This window comes from Mustela nivalis, assembly GCF_964662115.1.
Source record: "Mustela nivalis genome assembly, chromosome: 4".
NCBI lineage: Eukaryota > Metazoa > Chordata > Mammalia > Carnivora > Mustelidae > Mustela > Mustela nivalis.
The window spans coordinates 136855113-136875538 of record NC_139023.1 but is presented as its reverse complement, the minus strand read 5'-3'; the positions used below and the strand labels follow the sequence as shown (position 1 = coordinate 136875538).

Genomic DNA, 20426 nt, shown 5'->3' with positions numbered 1-20426 from the left:
AACGTAAGAGAAATCAACATGCATATTTTGCTAGTAATGCAAAGTTCCTGAATGATACTTGGGTATTTGTTCTCCTGGTGTAGTTCACTATTAATGTTGAGAAACTATAAATAGAAAGAGAAAGAGCAATATGAAATTTCAGGCCAATAAAACTCTGCAGTTGTTTATAAGCTTATATAAAAAGTAGTATGATTGGCTGTCCAGATGTCTGCTTTTTCATGATTTAATGAGTAACTGCAGTGAGAGGAGACGAAGTGGCACTCACTATAAACATCCAGCCTGGCGGTACAGGACACAATCCCAGCTTCATTCTTGGCTGATACCGTGTACCACCCAGCGTCTTCTTTTGTAGCTCCCTGAATGAGCAGGCAGATGTAGCCATGATTATCCTGGTGCATGCTGGAGAAATGGATAAAGACATTAGGGTTCTAAATTTTTAAAAAGTGGCTTTGGACATGAAGCATCATTTTTAATTAGATCATTAGAAACAGAATTGGGCACGTAGCAGATAATAGGGTCATACTTATTCTGGAAAGGCTGCTAGCCCCATTAAAGTTAATGGGAAAGAAGAGCAGACATCAAGAGGTTGAATAAATGTGCGCACTTAATTTCTAGTGGAGGATTGGCCTTTACAAAACCCACTGAATAGTTTCTGTATCACCACGGACACAAATGAATTCATTTTTTCTTCTAGGTGTAAACACTCAAAAAAATCCCCCTGAGATTTAAGTTAGAATGTTTATCACATACAATGAGAGCTTCCTTCCAGAAGCTTAATTATACATGAGGGTAAAGAGTGATTTTTGTCTTTGATACTATCAATAGCGTGACTCTCACAGAGATTTATGTGCTACATAAAGTGCATCTCTTTATGTTTCCTCAGGACCTATTGAACAGATGTGGATTAAGTCATTGTGTATTCTCACCTCACTCGGTCAGTGCTGTGAGTGAGTGATTCATTTTCTTTCTTCCAAAATATCTGAGGCGGTGGCACTCCTGAGACACGGCATTCCAGTCGCACTGGGTATCCATCAGCAACTCCTGTGTTTTGCAGCTTCTCGATAAACACAGGGGGTTTGTGTGCTTCTTTAGCTATGGAAATGGGAGATGAATTATCGATCAGTGGTACACAAAGGTAGCCCTATAAAGAATTCAGAAGATTTCAGAAACATTGTTTAAATGTATCTTTTATTTTATGATACCATTTTTCACTTCAGGCAGTAGGATGCTAGTCCTCTCTCCAAATTACTTTTACCAAGAATTGCTTCATTTCACTCATTTATTTCATCAATTAATTCAAGTCTGACAGGCCCACACAGTCTACTGGCCATCTGCTCCACAGAATGCCTGTCTGACAGGCTGCGTGACACTCCGAAGTCTTTGCTAGCAGCTGGGATGGCTTCACTCCTAATGATGTCACCGAGCACTCACAACCTTTACCAACCACTGCCACCTAGTGACTCTGAGGAGAATAAGTATTTCTAGGAATTTGATCCACTTGGATTCCCTCCTTGTGGTCAGAAATGTTTGCTATGGAGATACTGAAGATTTGTAAGTCTTGGCTTATGTGAGACATAGTATAGGATTTAAAGGAGGAAAAGAGTGGGGAGACATCTTTATCTAAATTTGGCAGCTTTCAGTTGTTACTTATAAACTAGGAATGTACATCTTATAAATTACGAATTCCAATTTGTATTCTTTGAAGGAAGCTATAAAAAGATGTTTTTATTACCCTGAAGGAAGGAAGCCATAAAAGACAACTTTATTACTCAGTCTGAAAAAAATCAGAACTATTTGTTAATAACCCTCTGAATGTTACTATCTGATGGGAAACTGTTTTCATACATCTGTGGTGGAAACAACTTCAGAGAAAGAATAAAGTTTAATTACTTTCTCCTGAGCTATCAATAATGCATTTGAGGATGTCTTTATCCATCACCCTCTTCTTTGGAGTGTCAGATATATCAAAGCAAAACAACCAGGGGAGAAGCAGGTGAAGAGGATAAAAACTACTCCTGAAAATTTCAGACACCTAAGACTCTCTATGAGTTTGCATGAGGTAGAGGATTACATTTTTATTGTATTTCACATGGTTTCCTGACCCAGCCTATTTTGGAGGAAGTGGGAACAGACCTCAATATTCTTTCTGGGTCCCAGTTTTGAGGAGAGCATAAATGTTATAAAGTGAACCTTAATGTCAAAGCAATCTCCAGTTGAATCACACCACCATTCTGGAGCACTGCTGTGCTGGTGGTGATGCAGAGCTTCCTACAATTTAAACCTTACAAAATGACACAGTCCTTACAAACACTCTGTGACACCTTATGGCCCCTATCTTACATATGGGGGAACCGAGCTGCAGAGATGTTCTCTATTTGCCAAAAGACAGCTAATACAGGAGAGCTGGGCTTGGAACTGAGAGTTGATGCTAAAGACGCGAGGCTTCTAATTACTGTGCCCTCTGCCCCCTTTCCAGTGCAAGTGCTGACTGAGCACAGACCAAGATGCCTGTGTCTCTCAGACCTTCACGTCTCAGTCCTGAAGGGAAGACAGGATTGAAGGGAACAGTCGACAGCAGAATGTTGAACAGTTTTAGCTGAAAGAAGGATGTTTAGTGGGTTGGATGAAATTGATCCTAGTTGTGTAGGAATATCTAATACCTGATGTAAAATTTGAAAGCATGGTTAACACACAACACAACAGCCTGGGTATCTGACAGTACTGTGTAAAAATGTCCTGGTACTTTTATTAGAATCGTTATCTAGGATTTTAGCCAGGCCCTCCTGCACTTTATTCTTACGGCTACTCTATTTCCTGAGAGAGCAGTGGCTCAGTGTGGGAAGGAATACTGGGAGTACTGGCCTCTGGCCCTCACTTTACAGAATAGGGCCCAGGGAAAGTCACTTACTCTAGCTTCCACACCTGTAAAATGAGGGAAATTTGCTCCAGTTATCTTTGAGGGCTTTTGTGAGGACCAGCTGAGATAATATAAATGAAGCACTCTGCAAACAAAGGTATAAGTAATAAATATTCTTTTTAAAAAGAGAACAGTTAATAGACTCTTACTTATGCTCAGCTTCTAAGGGTGTTATAAACCTTCCTTATCTAAGGGTAAGATTTTATACATTATATATAATTTTATGAAATTTACCTAAAATTATAATTCATTAAAAAGCAAATCTGAATTTGACCATGACACTTGGGGTAGATGATAACATTTCAAATCTAAATTTTGACACCACTGCACATTACTTTAAAAAGTAGGCAGAACTTTATGCATGAGTAAATTTTTTTTTTTTAAGGATTATTTATTTATTTATGACAGAGATCACAAGTAGGCAGAGAGGCAGGCAGAGAGAGACAGAGGAGGAAGCAGGCTCCGCTGAGTAGGGAGCATGATGCAGGGCTCAATCCTAGGACCCTGGAATCATGACCTGAGCCGAAGACAGAGGCTTTAACCCGCTGAACCATCCAGCCACCCCATGAGCAAATTCTTGTATATATCAAGTTTGGTTCTGGAATCCATGATACCATTGCTCTTTCTCTATGTAACTTAGGAGGCCAACACACATGAGAATAGAATGACTCAGAACAGCTGCTAAACTCCTCTCTCGGCCAGGCTAATGGGAGATAGGAAAGATAATGATGGCTACACTGAAAAAAAAAACAAAACCCTAATGTTTCTGATTTGCTAATAAGCCTTATGTCCTTAATTGGCTGTTTTGATCATACAATCTGTTTTTTCAGCAGTTCGATTTATTTTCCATATTGGTTAATAATGTAGGATTAATTTACATTTTTGAATCTGATAATTCATTCTGAGAGAAAAAAATTCACAGACTTGCTTACCAGCAACCACAAGCTCCAGGCTGAATGAGTTTTGTCCTGCTCGATTGGTGGCTATACACGTGTAGATGCCGGCATCTCGTGAGGTCACTGGCTCTATGATCAGGGAGTGCACCCCATTCTCACGCACGAGCATCTTGTGAGCACTGTCGGGGCGTATAGGTTTTCCATCTAGTTGCCAGCTTAGATCTGGGGTTGGTAACCCACTGACCTAAACCAGAAAGGAACATACAAATTTCTGTAATACTGAAACAAAATGAAATCACTAATAGCTAAGAAACCACCATAAATTCCTCCTTTGGTAATACAAGAGATGGCTTTTAGTGTCAGCTTGTGTTGTTCTTTTGCTTAAACCTTTCAATGGCTTCTTAAGCAATCATGGCGTTACTTCTAAACATCCCTTGTAGAGCAACCCAGAGAAAAGTAAAATGCGGATTTTAAAGATTTCTGTTCTTGTCTTACCTCACCAGGGTCATAAAGATTCCGGGGATGATGTCAGCACAAGGCTCTGAGCTCTCTGGGAAAAGGTGTCCAACCACAATAACAACAATGCTTACTCAACTGGCAGGTACACGCTATAAAGCTGTTATCAGAGGGTTGCCATAGCTATGGAGACATCAGTTAATGCATCCATCAGCACACAGAGCTATTATTACTATTTTATAATCCTTGAAACTAAGTAACAAGAGCAATATGAAATTACCCAGAAAGCCATCTCAACAAATTAGCATCACAATGGAAACATAAAATCCTGAGACCACGACAGTTGTGTTGACCAGAGATCAGATTAAAAAGCACATTTAATTGCTAATAACACATTGTGCTGTGAAGGGTAGGGATGGTTGCCATCTGTCAGCTCTTTATAGTTTTGCCTTTGATTGTGAAAGGGAAGAAAAACACCATTAAGGAAAGCACCCCCCCACCCCCGCCATCCCAAATTTACTAGTAGGAAATCTCATACAAAAAGATGTCAGTTGGACTGTAATTCTTTAGAAAACCCAGCTCTGCCAGATTCCATTCTTGTTGTGTGATTCTCATTTATATTACTTACAAGATGCCTCTCTCCATACATGTAACAAAGGTCTTAAGAATTTAAGGGAGAAAAAAATAAGTAAAATTACTGGTTAAAAGGATGAAGACATGTTGGAAACAAAGACAGCAATAGTTAGCTTGGCTGTTGGGAAGGTCTGCCTCTCTGTCCTCCTCTCTGTGTACGGGTTCTCCCCCAGCTCTCCACGTTCACTGCTTCACCTGTTTGGAGATCCCTAGAGGTGGTAAGGAGGAAGAGGGAATGCACACCTCTCTCTGGTCAGGCTCTAGGCCTTTCCCGGGTTTAAAGAAATGAAGTGGCACTGTTTGTTCCCACCTTGCTAGATTAGATCCTGGCCAAGGCCAAGGGTATATGCAGGAGGAGAATTGCTCAAGGCGCTGTGCACTCAGCCCACCTAATTCACAGTGCACATATGCCAGTGGACAGACTTAATCACATTCAAGCAAAGGGAAAAGGGTGGGTTTTTCTACCCTGATTTGAATTCCAGCCCTTCTGATTATGTAAAGAAAGCAAGCCTGGTTTCAGGAATCTAAGGTTATTGTAAGCAGGTCATACTTTGAACAGAAACATGTTCTTAGCTGATACGGAATTGGGAGGAGGCAGATGAGCAGATTTGTTACTATCAGAGTTGGATTAGTTATTTGAGCTTAGTACCAAGTCAAGGGTAGTCAGTATCTAGGAAAGTACCTAACAGGTTAAAAGGCAAGGGAATGCTTTTTGGGGGGGAGGGGGAATCTATCTGTTGCTTTAGTGAAAGGCTTATTTTCATGATTTTCTTTTCTTCTTCTTTTTTTTTTTTTTTAAAGATTTTATTTATTTATTTGACAGAGATCACAAGTAGGCAGAGAAGCAGGCAGAGAGAGAGAGGAGGAAGCAGGCTCCCTGCTGAGCAGAGAGCCCGATGTGGGGCTCGATCCCAGGACCCTGAGATCATGACCTGAGCCGAAGGCAGCGGCTTAACCCACAGAGCCACCCAGGCGCCCCGATTTTCTTTTCTTCTTAAAGCTTATACTGATAATTTTTTCCTAAAAAATGTAATTAAAAAAAAAAAGATTTATTTATTTATTTGACAGAGATCACAAGTAGGCAGGGAGAGAGAGAGGGAGAGGAGGAAGCAGGCTCCCTGTAAAACAGAGAGCCCGATGTGGGGCTCAATCCAGGACCCTGGGATCATGACCTGAGCCGAAGGCAGAGGCTTTAACCCACTGAGCCACCCAGGTGCCCCTAAAAAATGTAATTTTTAAGATGCTTTTTGTACATAGCATAATATCCCTTGGTATCATCTAATAATCTAAAAATTTCCCCTGTTGACTCCAATGTTATTTTATAGGTGGTTTATATGGATTCTTAATTATAGACCAAAAATAAATACATATATGCTGAAACTCAATATTTGTGCTTATACTATAAAAAGAATTATGTTGGAAAATAAAATACTTTTGTTAAGAATACTTTTTTTTTTCTTTAAGATTAATTTATTAGAGTGCACAAGCAAGGGGAATGGCAGGCAGAGCAGGAGGGAGAAGCAGGCTCGTCGCTGAGTAAGCAGAATGACCCTGGGCTCGATTCCAGGACCCTGGGATCATGACCCAAGCCAAAGGCAGACACTTAACCAACTGAGCCACCCAGGTGCCCCAAGAGTACTGTTTTTAAAATATAAATTTCTGTAAACCCAGATTTAATCCTGCAAGCATCATGTATTTGTGTTCTGCAATCCCAGTGAAAACCAGCAGAGGGAGCCCAAATTTTAAAAACCTTATCCATATTTAAGAACTAAAATTTAGGATCACTAGATAATGGGGCAAAAAAACCAAAACCAAATTCACAGCAGTGGTTATTTAACATCAGTCTTGAGCTCCTTTGAGAAACTGATGAAAGCTATATCATACACGTAATTTTGTATGCAGTTGCAGAACTCAACACCTAGTGAAACCTGCCTACCCAAAGGCCCTGGGTTAAGCAGCCCTGCTGTGAAATGAGGAAGAGAGGATGTCTCTCTAACTGCTCTTTGAATGGGAGGAATAAGAGAGTAGATACATGGCTACAAAATTTATATGAAAAAAGAACGAAAATAAATGAATTAATTATTAGGACATGACAGATTGAACACTTTTATCACTTCAACAAAATGGTAAACTTAAAGGGGAAAAAACCTCTCAGTGACTGTGTACGGTATGGTATGTGCAGTTCTAAATAAGGAATACATTTAATAAAAATTTCAATGTAAAGGAAAAGAATGACAAAACAGTATATAAACATCCAGTATATGTCACTCCTTTTTTTTCCTTGTAAGCTGAAAACATTTTTTTATTTTTATTTTTTTAAAGATTTTATTTATTTATCTGACAGAGATCACAGGTAGGCAGAGAGGCAAGCAGAGAGAGAGGGGGAAGCAGGCTCCCTGCTGAGCAGAGAGCCCGACTCAGGGCTCCATCCCAGGACCCTGGGATCATTAGCCAAGCCAAAGGCAGAGGCTTTAACCCACTGACCCACCCAGGCACCCCTGGAAACATTTTAAAGATGTACACCTTACGTAATTTCCTTAAAAGGAACTCAAGAGAAATGGCAGTTAGGGGGAAAGAGAGAGAAGAGATTTGCAGGCATTAACACACTCTTACCTTACAATCCATTCTGCAGAGCTTTCCTTCTTGAACTGTTAGATCTCCAGGAGCTTGCAAGAAGTGAGGTCTGAAGAATCGTTCTTGAATTGGTTCATTTTCATCTCCACTGTCCCTTGATCTAGAACGAGGCCTTAGGACAAGACAGAAAATAAACAGAAAGATGGAAGGAAAAGAACGCACAATGGGGCAGGGGGAGAGAGGGAGATAGAAGTTATCATTATCAGGTTCTTGATATTTTTAATAATACATAGAGTAATAATACAATTTCTTTATCTGATTTCTACTCCTAAAGTTCACACATAAAGTCAGAAAAGCCAGCAAAATCTTGTTTTATTTGAAAGTTTAATTATGAAATTAATAGTCTGCTATTTGGAGAACTTAAATAATTCTATATCCTAATCCTTAAAACTAATATAAATCATAAAAGAGATGGGAAAAAATGAAATACTCTATATTTACCTATTTTTTTCTTAAATAAGTATTTTTGAAAGCTGCACGAGAAATAGCAGCAGCTGTTGCTCATTTATTACCAAATCTTTTCCAACAAAAAGTATAACTTTCCACCGTGACTTGAAATTTTTAGGAAATTAAAATTTATTATTTTGTAAAAATTTCATCTTTCTAATAAAAATTCCTTTCATATAAACCAAGAAAACAAATTATAGTTTTTATCTTTAAAATAAAATTGTGCAGATCTCCCAGATTTTGTGCATCTCTCTTGCTTTTGAATATGTTGCTAGATGCACCTTTCAGAGCAACACCATTTTAAAGTAATTGCAGGGAAGATGTAAGGAAGGAACAAGATATTGAAGATAAATTCTGTCACTAATCACTAGAAGAGAAGTGTAAAAACATTTAACTAGAAAAAGAGTAAAACAAATGAAAGATCAGTATAACAGGCTAATAATTACCAACTATATACCAATTATATACCAACTATAATACCAATTATATAGGTTACTGTTCAAGTACAGATCTAATTTCTGAGCAGAATGCTTTTCTAGGAGACACTGACACATGGAAAAGCTTAAAAGTACTAAAGACACAAGAAAAGCAGAAACAATGCAAGAGAATGGATCTGCTACTAAACACGTTATGTTTATAGCCATACACACAATCCTTGGTTCTTGTGAACAAACAAGTTAGAGTATTAAGCCCCCATGTGTTTAGGTATCAGAACTATCTTCCAAAGTGCTGCACAAAGGGCTGTGTGTCCAGTCATGTGAGGTGCAGACAGAGCACTGGCTTGGTGCTTCCTCAGTGTTTCTGGCTGACCTTCTGTGAGCCTAACTTAGCATCTGTGGCCTGCAGTTTACAGTCAGGGCTACTGAAACAGGCTCTGTAAAATACCTAAACAGGGCCCAAGACGACAGACAAGGTGACTTACTATAGTTTCTTAAGTGCAAATATGTTACTAGGAAGCAATACCCTTTTCTCGTCCCTGCCTAGTATTATTCCGTCAGCATCCTTGCATAAGCTCAGGACAATTCGGAATAGAAAGCACACTCTATTGTTAGCAAGTACTTACTGGGCATTTAAAATAGGGAACTTCTTAGCTACAAAATTATCATCTAAACTGTTTTGAACTAAGTGACTGAACATTAGCAAATTAGCGGATTTTAAGAAATCTAGTGGCAGTAATTTGTCATGGCTAGACAGCTGCTGGCTGGAGAAGTTTGGTTTTGAATGTTTGTGTACCATTTACTAGTATTTTCATGTTCAGGTGCCTGCCATTTAAAGGTGCTGAGCTTTGATTTCTTCATATACAAACTGGGTCCTATGTAACACATTAGTGATAGTATATCTACCTGGGCCCAGTGACCTTACCAACTCTTTGTTTCTTTCCCTTTTCTGAATCAGAACGGAGCAGAATAATCAAGGACCCAGGCAAGTGTGTACACCTTAAGACCATATTCGCATTCTTCTGTCTTCTGTGTTCACTGTTTTGTGGTCATACACCATGATTCTAATAGTGTTGAATCTGTAGTAATAACAAAAAATAGCAGGGACACCTACAGGAAGGAATGTGTGACATACCTTCTGACATGAGGATGGCCTGAGGGAGAGCGGGGGCTGCGACCTCTTTGGTTGACGGCCTGTACCATTAGGCGTCCAGTACAACTGATGCGGCCCTGGCAGAGAGACAGCAGGAAAAGACATGACTTGCCATGCAAAACAGCTAACCACTACGCACCATGTTTACTGTCCTGTTCTCTACAAGACATCAGTCCTTAACAAACCGATGTGCCATATTAGTAATGACACCAGTCCCTCTCAGAAATGTACTTTCCCTGAATTAAACTCATCAGTAAACTCCATACTCACCAGTAAACTCCATTTAAAGAACTGGGTGACTAGGTCTTTCTTTGAACCATTAAAAAAAAACTTTCCTATTCTATCTAGAATGGTATTTAAAATGACAGTCCTTACTGAATTAGTTATAATCTGCTGCGGTCTCCCTAACACATGAAGTTGAATTATAAAACATAGCAGAAGGACATTAATTGTCTTGCAGTAATTCCATTATCATGGTCAAATACCTATTGGTTGTAGCTAATTCTGAAATCAAACGAGATGATTTTAGTTTTCTGACATATCTTTTGTAATACATATACATTAAATATACTAACATACATTGTTAGTATATTAAATGTTAGTAGTATTCCTTCTAAAAACCATGTATTAAAAGAGATGCAAGCATGATGAAATGAACATTACATGAGATGTACGCATGGGGACAACAAGGAGAGTAAATGACTACAGGTTACCATGTTCCTATGACATGAGCGTCGTCATGATTTAAAAACCAGAAGTAATGAGGTATTTAAAATATGTGGGTCATATGATGTGGGCCTTTCTAATGAAAAGCTATATTTTATCTCTCAGGTTTTATCTCTTAAATTGAAAACATATAAATGCTGTCCTAGACGAAAGTAATAGAGGACTCAGATGATATGAATAAATCACCATTGTTACTCTGGCATTTTGTTTTAGCCCCTTCTTTTATTTTTTCCCCCAATTACTAGGAAAGCAGCAAAATAGATGATTTTCTCCTCTTCTATCCCAGGAGGATGTGAGCAGTTGTATGTCTAAATTCTGATGATGGCCAGAGGGAACAGCAAGAGAGGAAAACTGAGAAGCAGTTTATTAATGGTTAGACGTAGGGATTTCTAGCTCACAGTAGATGAGCTGCCCTCAGGTGCACTTATAGTCTAAATTTACCAATAACTCTCATTTTGCCAAGTTTCCAGTATAGACAAGTAGCAGAAGCACAACTGTTCTGTATGTTTTGAGGAACTGCTGAGTTCCACCTGAGCGTGAACTGGGGTAAGGGAGCACGGTGGTAGAGGGGACACAGAGAAACCCCATAGCAGCATTTGGTGGAGGACAGGAATCCAGTTGGGAGGGCTGTACAGTCTCCCCCTGGCCTGGACTTCTTTGGGGCCTTAACCACTCCAAAAAGGCAAAGACACATAGTGCTGTAACACAGACAGGAGAATTGGGAACTGTCGAATAGAAAGAGGAGGTCGTAAAGAAACAAAACTGAAGTCTTATCCCATTAAATATGTAACCTCCTCTAGCATTCACAGTATTTGCTATTGAGGTCATATTTAAACACTGCCTCTCCTGAAATTTCCAAGGACACACAAAGTATACCATTATGAGGGGGAATATTTCTAATTTAGATTTGTTCTATCTAAAGTTCAGACCACATGATGTATATTCTCTCATGCTAAGCTCTTGGCAACACTTGGAAGTCCCCCTAAGCTAGCCTGAAATCTGGAAATTAATTTCATCTAGCCTGTCTAAATGCCTGCTACAAAAAAAAATCTAGACATGACTTGCTTGGGAGACCCCTGTTAAATTACCCAACTGATGCATCATAGCAGCTGCTTTAACAAGTGACCATGTAAGATCCATGAGTCTTTTGGGGGCTAAAGACAAGGGAATCTTCTGTTTTGTTTCACACAAATAGCTTCAAAATTCTAGTGATATGGGATATGGCTCCCTTACTATTTGCTTTGCCACTTAAGAAAATCATTTTAATCTAGATAGATTAAAATAGATTTATATAATTTGGAAGATTTTTTCTTGTGGTTTAAAACCCAGAAGATCCACGAGGGAAGTTAACATCAACTAATCATTTCTGTGGTTAGAAAAAGATGGAAGTTAAACTCCGCCTTTAACCTTGAATTTGGGGAAGCAGATAAAAAAATTGTTCTCTAATCTGGACTTGAGTTTTGACTTCCCTAAGACTTTGGGGGCAAACAACCAAATTTGTTGAAGCCTTTGTTTCTTCTTCTGTAAAAACCAGGGCACTGTATCTGAGTCTCACACAGATGTTGTCCAGTTTCAATGATACAACCTAAGATGGTCTTTATCTTCCAAATATCAAATAGATCTTGATGATATAAATTATCACTACTCATTATGGGTATGGTTTTACTGGACATGTGTGCACAGATATGCACAAGATAATTTTTAGGGGTCCTGACACCTTGGTTGGTGTCAGATTTACTCCAGTAAATTTCACCCAAGTAGTTAACCTTGCCTGAGTATGCTCTTACCTCCTTTTTTGATTCCTTCAAATGCCTCTTTTTTTTTTAGATTTTATTTATTTATTTGACAGGGATCACAAGTAGGCAGAGAGGCAGGCAGAGAGAGAGAAGGAAGCAGGCTCCCTGCTGAGCAGAGAGCCCGATGCGGGACTCGATCCCAGGACGCTGAGATCATGACCTGAGCCGAAAGCAGCGGCTTAACCCACTGAGCCACCCAGGCGCCCTCAAATGCCTCTTTTAATGACTGTCTCCCCTGCCTCTCAATGGTCTTAACGCTGGGATGAGCCCTAATTACCTTTGATGACCCTCCTTAGCTCTAGAGTCAGTCTAGGTGTTTAAACCAGGTCCGTCGCTTTTAACTGAGTGACATTAGGCAGGTAATTTAACCTCGTAAGTGAGTTTCCTTATCTATAAAATAGAACCATATAGTTAATCAATCTTGCATGGGTTCTTATGAAGATTAAATGAGTTAATAGGTATAAAATATTTAGTCTTGTGTTTTGCACATAGTAAACATTCAAAATGTTATAATAGCTCTGAATATCGACATAATTATAGTAACAACCAGATGCACATGAAGCATCCCTTAGACTTGTTTTAAAAACAATTTTTTTTTTTCACATGCAGTGGGGTTTTCTTTCTTTCTCTCTTTTGGTATTAGGATATCATTTACTCCAAAGGAAAAATGTATGCTATTGCTTGAAAGATGTCAGGCACACTGGTATATTCACTATGTTCATTATGTAGTAGCTGCAATTGACCCGTAGGAGAAAAGGTCCTCCTCGACTCTAACCATTAGACTCTGTTTAGTTTAGATAAATCTGACTCCTCTTCCCTCCAAAAAATAGGGTCAAAGGGATTGGCATACTGCTCTTCAAAGATTACACATTTCTACAATGTTTTCATTTTTACTGCTGCTGCCTAGAACCACATACACAAATATTGCCACAGAATATCTTTACGCAAATTTAAGAAAAAGGAATATGTCACTGTTTGTTACCTTTTTAACTCCTAAACCTTTCACTTCTAAGCATAAAAGGGAAAGGCATGATCTTCGGGAGGCAGAACTATTTGTTTGATAATATAGTGATATTGGCTAAATATACATTACTAACCAGTAAATGACCAGGAGCATTTAGAAAGCTTTCTAAACTAGCAAGTTGTATAATTTTGATTTTTTATTGGGGGGGACCCCCAGAATTCAATGAAACACTTTTGAAAAGATATACACAACTTAAAGTTCAGATTTTTAAGTCTGGACGTCCTATGACGGTCATACAAAGTTTTAATCATGCTAATGTGCCAATTAATCCTAGTAATCGTTGTGACTAGGCTCTGATGCACATTAGTGCTGTTGCCTTTGCTTTTAACTTTCTCATTTCAATCTACTTTATTATTAACACGTGAAGGAAGAATGGAAGTGAATGTTTGAAGTTTGAAATGAGCCAGGAAACCTCCTAATGCTACAACAAAACACAAGCAAACCCACTTCTTAAATTTAATTCAGCTGTGTGTTACTTTTCTATTCCAAACAAATCCACAGAGTTTAAAGCCATAGAACAAGTAATAAGTTTGAATTCTTAAAGTGAAGAATTATGTTTAAACATCCAGCTTGTAAAGATTATTTATGCTTCATGCAAGGCCAATTATTTATATAATATGGAAATAACATTTATATTTCCTAGCTTATGAAATTTAACTGTGGCACACAGGTCTTTATAAAAGTTTGCCACTTGTATACATAATGCAACTTGAGGAAACATCAAGTTGCAAAACTGCCCTTCCAAACTCCAAGTGCAGCACAGAGTAACTTAGCAACACAACAAAACAAAGTAAAACATTCATGTTTAGATTTAGTTGTGTCTTCAAGATAGGATCAGAGTCTAAACCTACATTTGTGATCCTCATTTTGGCATTCTGTGTGGTGGAGTACTGCATAATCACTCATTATTTCACTCAGCTATGTGACTGCTTTGGTCCCTCAGGAACTGCCCGCACAGCACACACTGAGTGTGACACACGGTGGCCAGTGCATGTTTAGAGCTGTGTGTTCCATCCCAAGTCGAATTTGGATGCAGTCAGCAATATCTAATGTGTTTCTTATTCCCAAAAGATGAACCCAGGTGGAAAAATATTCTATAAAATATTCTGCTGAACTTTGGTATTCTCTCTTTCCTTGGTTCTCACCCTTTCTCTTGGCTGCTCTCTGTAATTACTTTCCACTGCTCAGGAAAGCTCTGCCGTCTGTGTTTCATTACTGAACTCATTTTTCCACTCCAGCCTTTTCCTCTCTCCCTTGGTCATTTCACATCATGTACATTACAGTGTACCAGAAAAAATAGATGGAGTTGTCTCCCTTTCAAACCAAATACATTTAAAATGTGAAAAAAGTTTAAGGTAACCAAAGGGCATCAAGGACCAGGGACTCAAGGTTTTTTTTTTTTTTTTTTTTTTTTTACTGTATGTTACACTTTTAGGATTAATGGATCCTAAAAATTCAGCTTTGACTTTTACATCATGCTTCTTTAAATCATTTTTTTTTTTAAGATTTATTTATGAGTGTGAGAAAGAGAGGGTCACTGGGCATGAGTGAGCATGAGTGGGGAGGGAGGGACAGAGGGACAAGCAGATTCCCCGCTGAGCGGGAAGCCAGATGCAGAGCCCCCATCCCAGGACCCTGAGATCATGACCTGAGCCATCCAGGTGCCCCTCAAATCATGTTTTAATTCACAAATTACAAGAATTGTTTAATATCCAGTAGCACAGAGTTTAAAACTGTTAAACATTTCTATTATGGTATTCCTGGAAGCCACAAATGATAACTTACATCAAGTACTAGGTTAAAAAAAAAAAAGGTCAGTCTGTCATGGTTTAAATGGGCAGTGTAGTCTGTTCCAGTTTTTAGGTGACAGCCCACAAAACCTCCGTCTGGCATATCTGCATATACCTGCTACTGAAGATGCCAGGAGAGAGCAGGAGTTCTGTTCGTGAAACTAAGATCAACCAGGCAACATGCTGAAACTTGGAATAGTGATTAATACCAAGTACCGTAAATATAAAAATTCTTTTGCAGCAATTTCCATCTGAGGTCTGCATGCCCACTTTTAGGACTTCCTCAGATTCTCTTCACAAGTTTCCCCTCCAATGCCTGCCTTTGCTCATTTAGGTAGAAAAGGAGACATGATGTAGTTTTACCCTCTTCAATTAAAATACTGGCTGGATCAGCTAACCTTGAGAGACAGTTGGGATTCTAGGTTTTGGCATTGCTTTGGTTTCTGTGACCTCTGACAGACCCAAAGCAGTCATATTACTGTTTGCTGAAATCACATAGGATATTCTGTGAGAAGGGCCTGGCTACCTGATATAAACTGGTCCACTTTTCATTTCTTTGTCTTCTCTTCCAAGGGTAGAGGCCAAGAATGAGAAAGGGTTAACTTTGGGACATATCCTGGGATTTGGTAAAGCAGCAGAACTCCAGGGACTGGAGTGAGGGCACTGACAGCTCTCTTTTGGGCCTTCCTTGGCCCTGGCTGTGCTGGGAGCAAAGCAACTTCCCAGCTTCCTGTGTGGCTCCTGTCAGCTGTGCTTTGGGTGTGGCCTCTCTCCAGCTCACCCTCCACCTAAGCCCACAGCTGGGGCAGTTGTGGCACAGCCACGTCTGCTGCCTAACTAACTCCTTTCCCGTGGGGGTGATAAGAAGGAAAAGCCAGGAGGTCAGAAGACCACACACCAGCAACATGTTGGGTAGAAGCTCCATCCTGAACTGACTTGCTTACTCTAACAGTAGGACTGGAATATCTAGAAATAGAACCATCCTTTGCATCCTGATTCCACAGGCTTCTGCCCACCATTAGGGCTGCTGCTTTAAGACAGGGTTATTAGAGTCTCTGAATTAAATGACAATAATGAGCTTTTACTGAAAGCATATTACATGTCAGGTAAACCAAATGCATTATTTGATTCCATATGATTATTCTCATTTCATAGAAGGGGAAAGAGGCACAGAGAGGTTAGGTGACTTGCTAAAGGTCATGTGGGTGGTGAGTGGCAGAGGTAGAAATTCAACTCAGATCTGTCTGATGCCGAAGTTCATTTTCTTAACCCCTGAACTACACGTGTACACTTAGGCTTTTCATTAGGACCAGTACTGTTCTGCATTTCTGGCCTTTGTTGTGTCATTTCATTCTTTTTCTTTCTTTCCCTTCCCCATCTTCTGTTTTCCAAAACGGGAACTTCATCTAATGACTTCATCATACATAACCTGTCAATAGTTTCAATGCTCAGGGGCTGGCAAGCAGTCGCCAACTCTGCTCATGGCCAGTGGAGTCCCTCCCTGTTTAGAACTTTCCCACATGTACAACTACATTAGTATAATTTGAAGAAGACTAGAAGCAGACTTAAAACTGTAATCTTACATTTATGTTCTTTGTTCTAGAAAACCACTGACTCCATAACAGTTTAAAACATTCACAAGGAAAAATGCCTCAAAATTAACATCAGGACCAGGATTGGCAAGTGCTTAAGGAATACAGTTAATTTGATCTCTTGTAATATATTACAAACTTTCTAGGGGAAAGGGGGATAAAGGACCTAGCATGAAGAAAAAATTTGAAAAAAAATTTTGAATGTTGTTGAGTTCTCCACTTTATTTTAGTAGGCAGAAAACTGAAAATTGAAATTTTGTTAGTAATATTCAAGGATATATACTGAAAATACAATAAGAAAGAAAAAAGCAAGTTCCACTTCTTTTCCCTCAAATCCTCCAACCATGAACACAAGTATTACAATGTAACTTTTAGTAAAAGTTATGCTTTTGACTATTTTTCAAGGTGACGGTCATATATTCAGTGATTGAAAAGTTAGAACCTCAAGAAAGTGCACATTTAATATGGGAACTGTTGACAGTGAAGAGATTGGTGTGCTCTATGACAACCTGATTTGTGGATAATTAGAATTTCATTCGGATCTCAGTATTATTGCAGAAATAGATGTTTATGTGACAATGTAATATTAGGATAAATATTGCACAGCCTTTTAATGTAAGCTTTGCTGAAATTATCTGTATCATTTTCTAACACTTCCTGTTTCCTTCAAAAGAAATAATGAAATATGGAGTGATATATATAGGTCAGAGATTTTAAAAGCATGACTGGACAATCTTCATTATATAATAAAATTGTTAATTTTAGCTTTTTTTTTTTTAGTGTGCTATTTACTTGACTTCTGCTGACTTTGTAAAATTATCCTGTCATACACTGAGCTCTGAAGGTACAAAATCCCTTCTTCATCATCTTTGCATCCCTACCCAGCACAGTGCCTAAAACATACCTGACATTCAAAAAAGAACTTGTAGGCTTGACTTGGAAACCTGCTACCTGAGTAGCTGCCTATTAAATTCTAGGTAGTCAGCTGCTTTTTTGGTGCTAAATCAAAGGGCAAATAAAGAGAAAACATTTGGATGGAAACTTAATCCTGAATGCCATACATAGATGCTATCAAAATTATAATTTGTCTACACTTATATACTTAAATTCCATTGAATTAAGTAACTGTATATATATATTTTTAAATATTTTACCTTTTAAGGATTTTTTTTTACTATGGCCTATTTATGTATGCCACTCACTGTCCTTTTCTCCTCCCCCTTTTTTTTCTATGGAACTTAATCCTATCTGAAATGATATTTTTTATATATGTGTTTTCTGGCTTATTTTCTATCTCAGGACTTCGTTACGTCCACCACTGTAACCCCACCACCAGTGTAAGAAGTGTACCTTTTAGGCCCTGAGTAAGATTAGGAAGAAAACACATCTGTACTGCAAGTAGTCAGGTGAAAAACACCTGATGTTATAAATACTAATGAAAGAAATTTCTATCCTCCAAAACCAAAATGGATATAGAATTTGGCGAGATAGTTTCAAGTCAAAGAAATATGATTCTACCTTTGAATTAAACAGCTCCTTTCTCCAAATATATGCCTGTAGTGGCTATGCATAGAACTGAAGCCAGACCTATACCCCCAATCCTTACCTGAGGGTTTGCAGCCATTATTGTGTAATTCCCATCGTCATCTAGGGTGGAGGCTGTGGTGTGGAGAGAGCAGGTCCCATCAAGATCTCTTTGAATGGTGTAGTGATCATTCTTTGGAGAGATCTGCTTTCCATCTTTAAACCAATAGATCTGTGAAAGGAAACAGTGACGAAAAATTAAGAATGTGTGTAGTACCACTGTAGCGGGGGGACTGGTAAATACTGTGTGGCCTGCAGAGCTGATCAGCATTTTCATGTTAAAATGTTAAACAGAACATCTGAATAGGAAATTGATTTTTGAGTGAAAAAAGTAGGCAACATACAGGTTTAATTCTATTTTAAGTTAATAAAAAACTATATATTTATTTTAAAAATATGCATATAAGTAGGTATTCATGTATTAGTCCATATTTTTTAAATATTATTTTTATGAAGGGATCTATGTTGAACGTGGACAGTAGTTAGTTCTGGAGTGGCTCTATAGGCATTTTTCTTTTTGGTTCTATTTTCACATGTACTGAATGAAATGCACTGAAGTAAAATGCATTACTTGTAAAGCAAAGTTAAGAAGACCCCAGCCCAACCATTCCCCTGAATTGTGTTAGACAAAATGGCAGTGAGGAAGGAGCAACAGTTAGGGGTTGGTGGTGGCTGGAGCTCTACTGCTTTAATGCTGGACCAAGGAGCACATGGTCAGAGACTGAAAGTTTGTCCTCTCTCCCCACTATGTTAAAGAAAACATAGCAGTATTTACACTTAGAATAATTTTCAATAATATTTTAACTTGGTTTGATAGAAAATTAAATGTGAAGAATAAAGTAAAAATAAATCTGGACTAAGTAACACATTTTAAAATGGTCAAATAACCTCTTTCATAGGTCCTCCTACCTTCCCTCATCTTTAAATAAAACCACTGGCCCACGGATCCCTCATGATTTAGTGATTATTTTTGACAGCGGAGACATGGGGCCGTAATGATGAATCACAGTGCCAGGGGCCCTCACATGACTGAGGTGCTGAACCAATGCCTGCATCAACCCCCCTCCAGACTTTTCGGTTTGGGAACTAAACAAATCCCCTTTTCTAAAGCCAGCAACAAGTTCTTTGTTGTCAGCTGTTGTTCCTGGCAACCTAAAGCATTCCTAATGCATTCCTAAGAGAAGAAACCTACTTTAGAACCTTCAGTTTTTAAAATGAACTTCTTTGGGTGCCTCAGTGGGCAAGCGTCTGCCTTCCGCTCAGGTTATGATCTCAGAGTCCTGGGATTGAGCCCCCACATAAGACTCCCTGCTCAGCCTGGAGGCTCTCTCCCACTCCCCCTGCTGCGTTCCCTCTCAGCCCCTCTGTCAAATAAACAAATAAAATCTTTAAAAAAATAAAATGAACTTCTTCCTTAATGTAAATCCATATGCAAATTGAGACCACAACCGGCATTCAAATTCCACTCTATATGAAAGCCTCTGAATCTGAAAAACCTCTTTGAAACTTGTATTTCTAAGAAGGGAATGGCTAGAAATAAACGCATGAATAATTGGGATCTGACTGCTGAAAATCTTCAACTCCTATTCTTCTATTAGCTCTAAATTTATAGATTGTATTATTAATCTCCAGAACCTAAGAATGGATCATCAACTAGACTCATAATCCTCAGTTCTAAAAATTAAATTAGAGTAAGCATGATATTTCATAATTATCATTCTCTTCTTGGTGGTTTTATGTTTTCTGATGGAACAAAGAAGCTGTGATTAGTATAGTTTCTTCCTTTTGCATTCTTGCCACCACGCCAGTTCTTCAGACTTGTTTCTTCCCTTTAATCATACTTCTCACCTCCATTATATTGGAATACAACTTTCCAATGAGAATTAACTAATAGTCCCAATAATTTTATCAAGCCTGCTAATGGAGAGGGAAGAGGAGGGTACAAGAGAAGAAAAGAGGGTGAATTAGAAATTCCTTTCAATCTTCTCATGTCCCCATTTGAAACAAGCATGTCAGAAGCAGAATACATTTTTTTTAAACATAAGCCAAAAAAATTAAAAAAGGATGTATTTTTTTTTTAAAGATTTTATTTATTTATTTGACAGATAGAGATCACAAGTAGGCTGAGAGGCAGGCAGTGAGAGAGAGAAGGAAGCAGGCTCCCCGCTGAGCAGAGAGCCCGATGTGGGGCTGGATCCCAGGACCTTGGGATCATGACCGGAGCCGAAGGCAGAGGCCTTAACCCACTGAGCCACCCCAGTGCCCCGGATGTATTTTTTTTAAAACTATGATGACTATCCCACACCTTAATAGGCCTAATGTAATTTATATACCATGTGCA

General features: G+C 38.7%; 2 protein-coding genes across 5 annotated transcripts in view; one reads left to right on the top strand and one right to left on the bottom strand.

The window, feature by feature from the left end:
• Window positions 1-20426, bottom strand: part of LOC309862876 (palladin) — an 84228-nt gene that overhangs the window by 3139 nt on the left and 60663 nt on the right. For 2 of the 3 annotated variants that reach the window (XM_082727287.1, XM_082727286.1), the window contains 6 exons: window positions 18108-18257; window positions 9556-9650; window positions 7516-7648; window positions 3850-4057; window positions 927-1092; window positions 266-399 (listed from right to left, as the gene is read on the bottom strand). In XM_082727287.1, coding sequence (XP_082583413.1) covers window positions 266-399; window positions 927-1092; window positions 3850-4057; window positions 7516-7648; window positions 9556-9650; window positions 18108-18257 — 886 coding nt within the window. Of the gene's footprint in view, window positions 1-58; window positions 105-265; window positions 400-926; window positions 1093-3849; window positions 4058-7515; window positions 7649-9555; window positions 9651-18107; window positions 18258-20426 lie in introns of all 3 variants that reach the window. The other variant, XM_082727288.1, reaches the window with a different exon arrangement.
• Window positions 1-20426, top strand: part of CBR4 (carbonyl reductase 4) — a gene marked incomplete at its 5' end in the record, with an annotated part of 128671 nt that overhangs the window by 65424 nt on the left and 42821 nt on the right. Inside the window, one exon of one of the 2 annotated variants that reach the window (XM_082727295.1) lies at window positions 884-1015. The exons of the other annotated variant lie outside the window; for it this stretch is intronic. Within the exon in view, the coding sequence (XP_082583421.1) occupies window positions 884-951 (68 nt within the window). The 3' untranslated portion in view covers window positions 952-1015. Of the gene's footprint in view, window positions 1-883; window positions 1016-20426 lie in introns of those variants that run through there. 2 annotated transcript variants of the gene reach the window in all.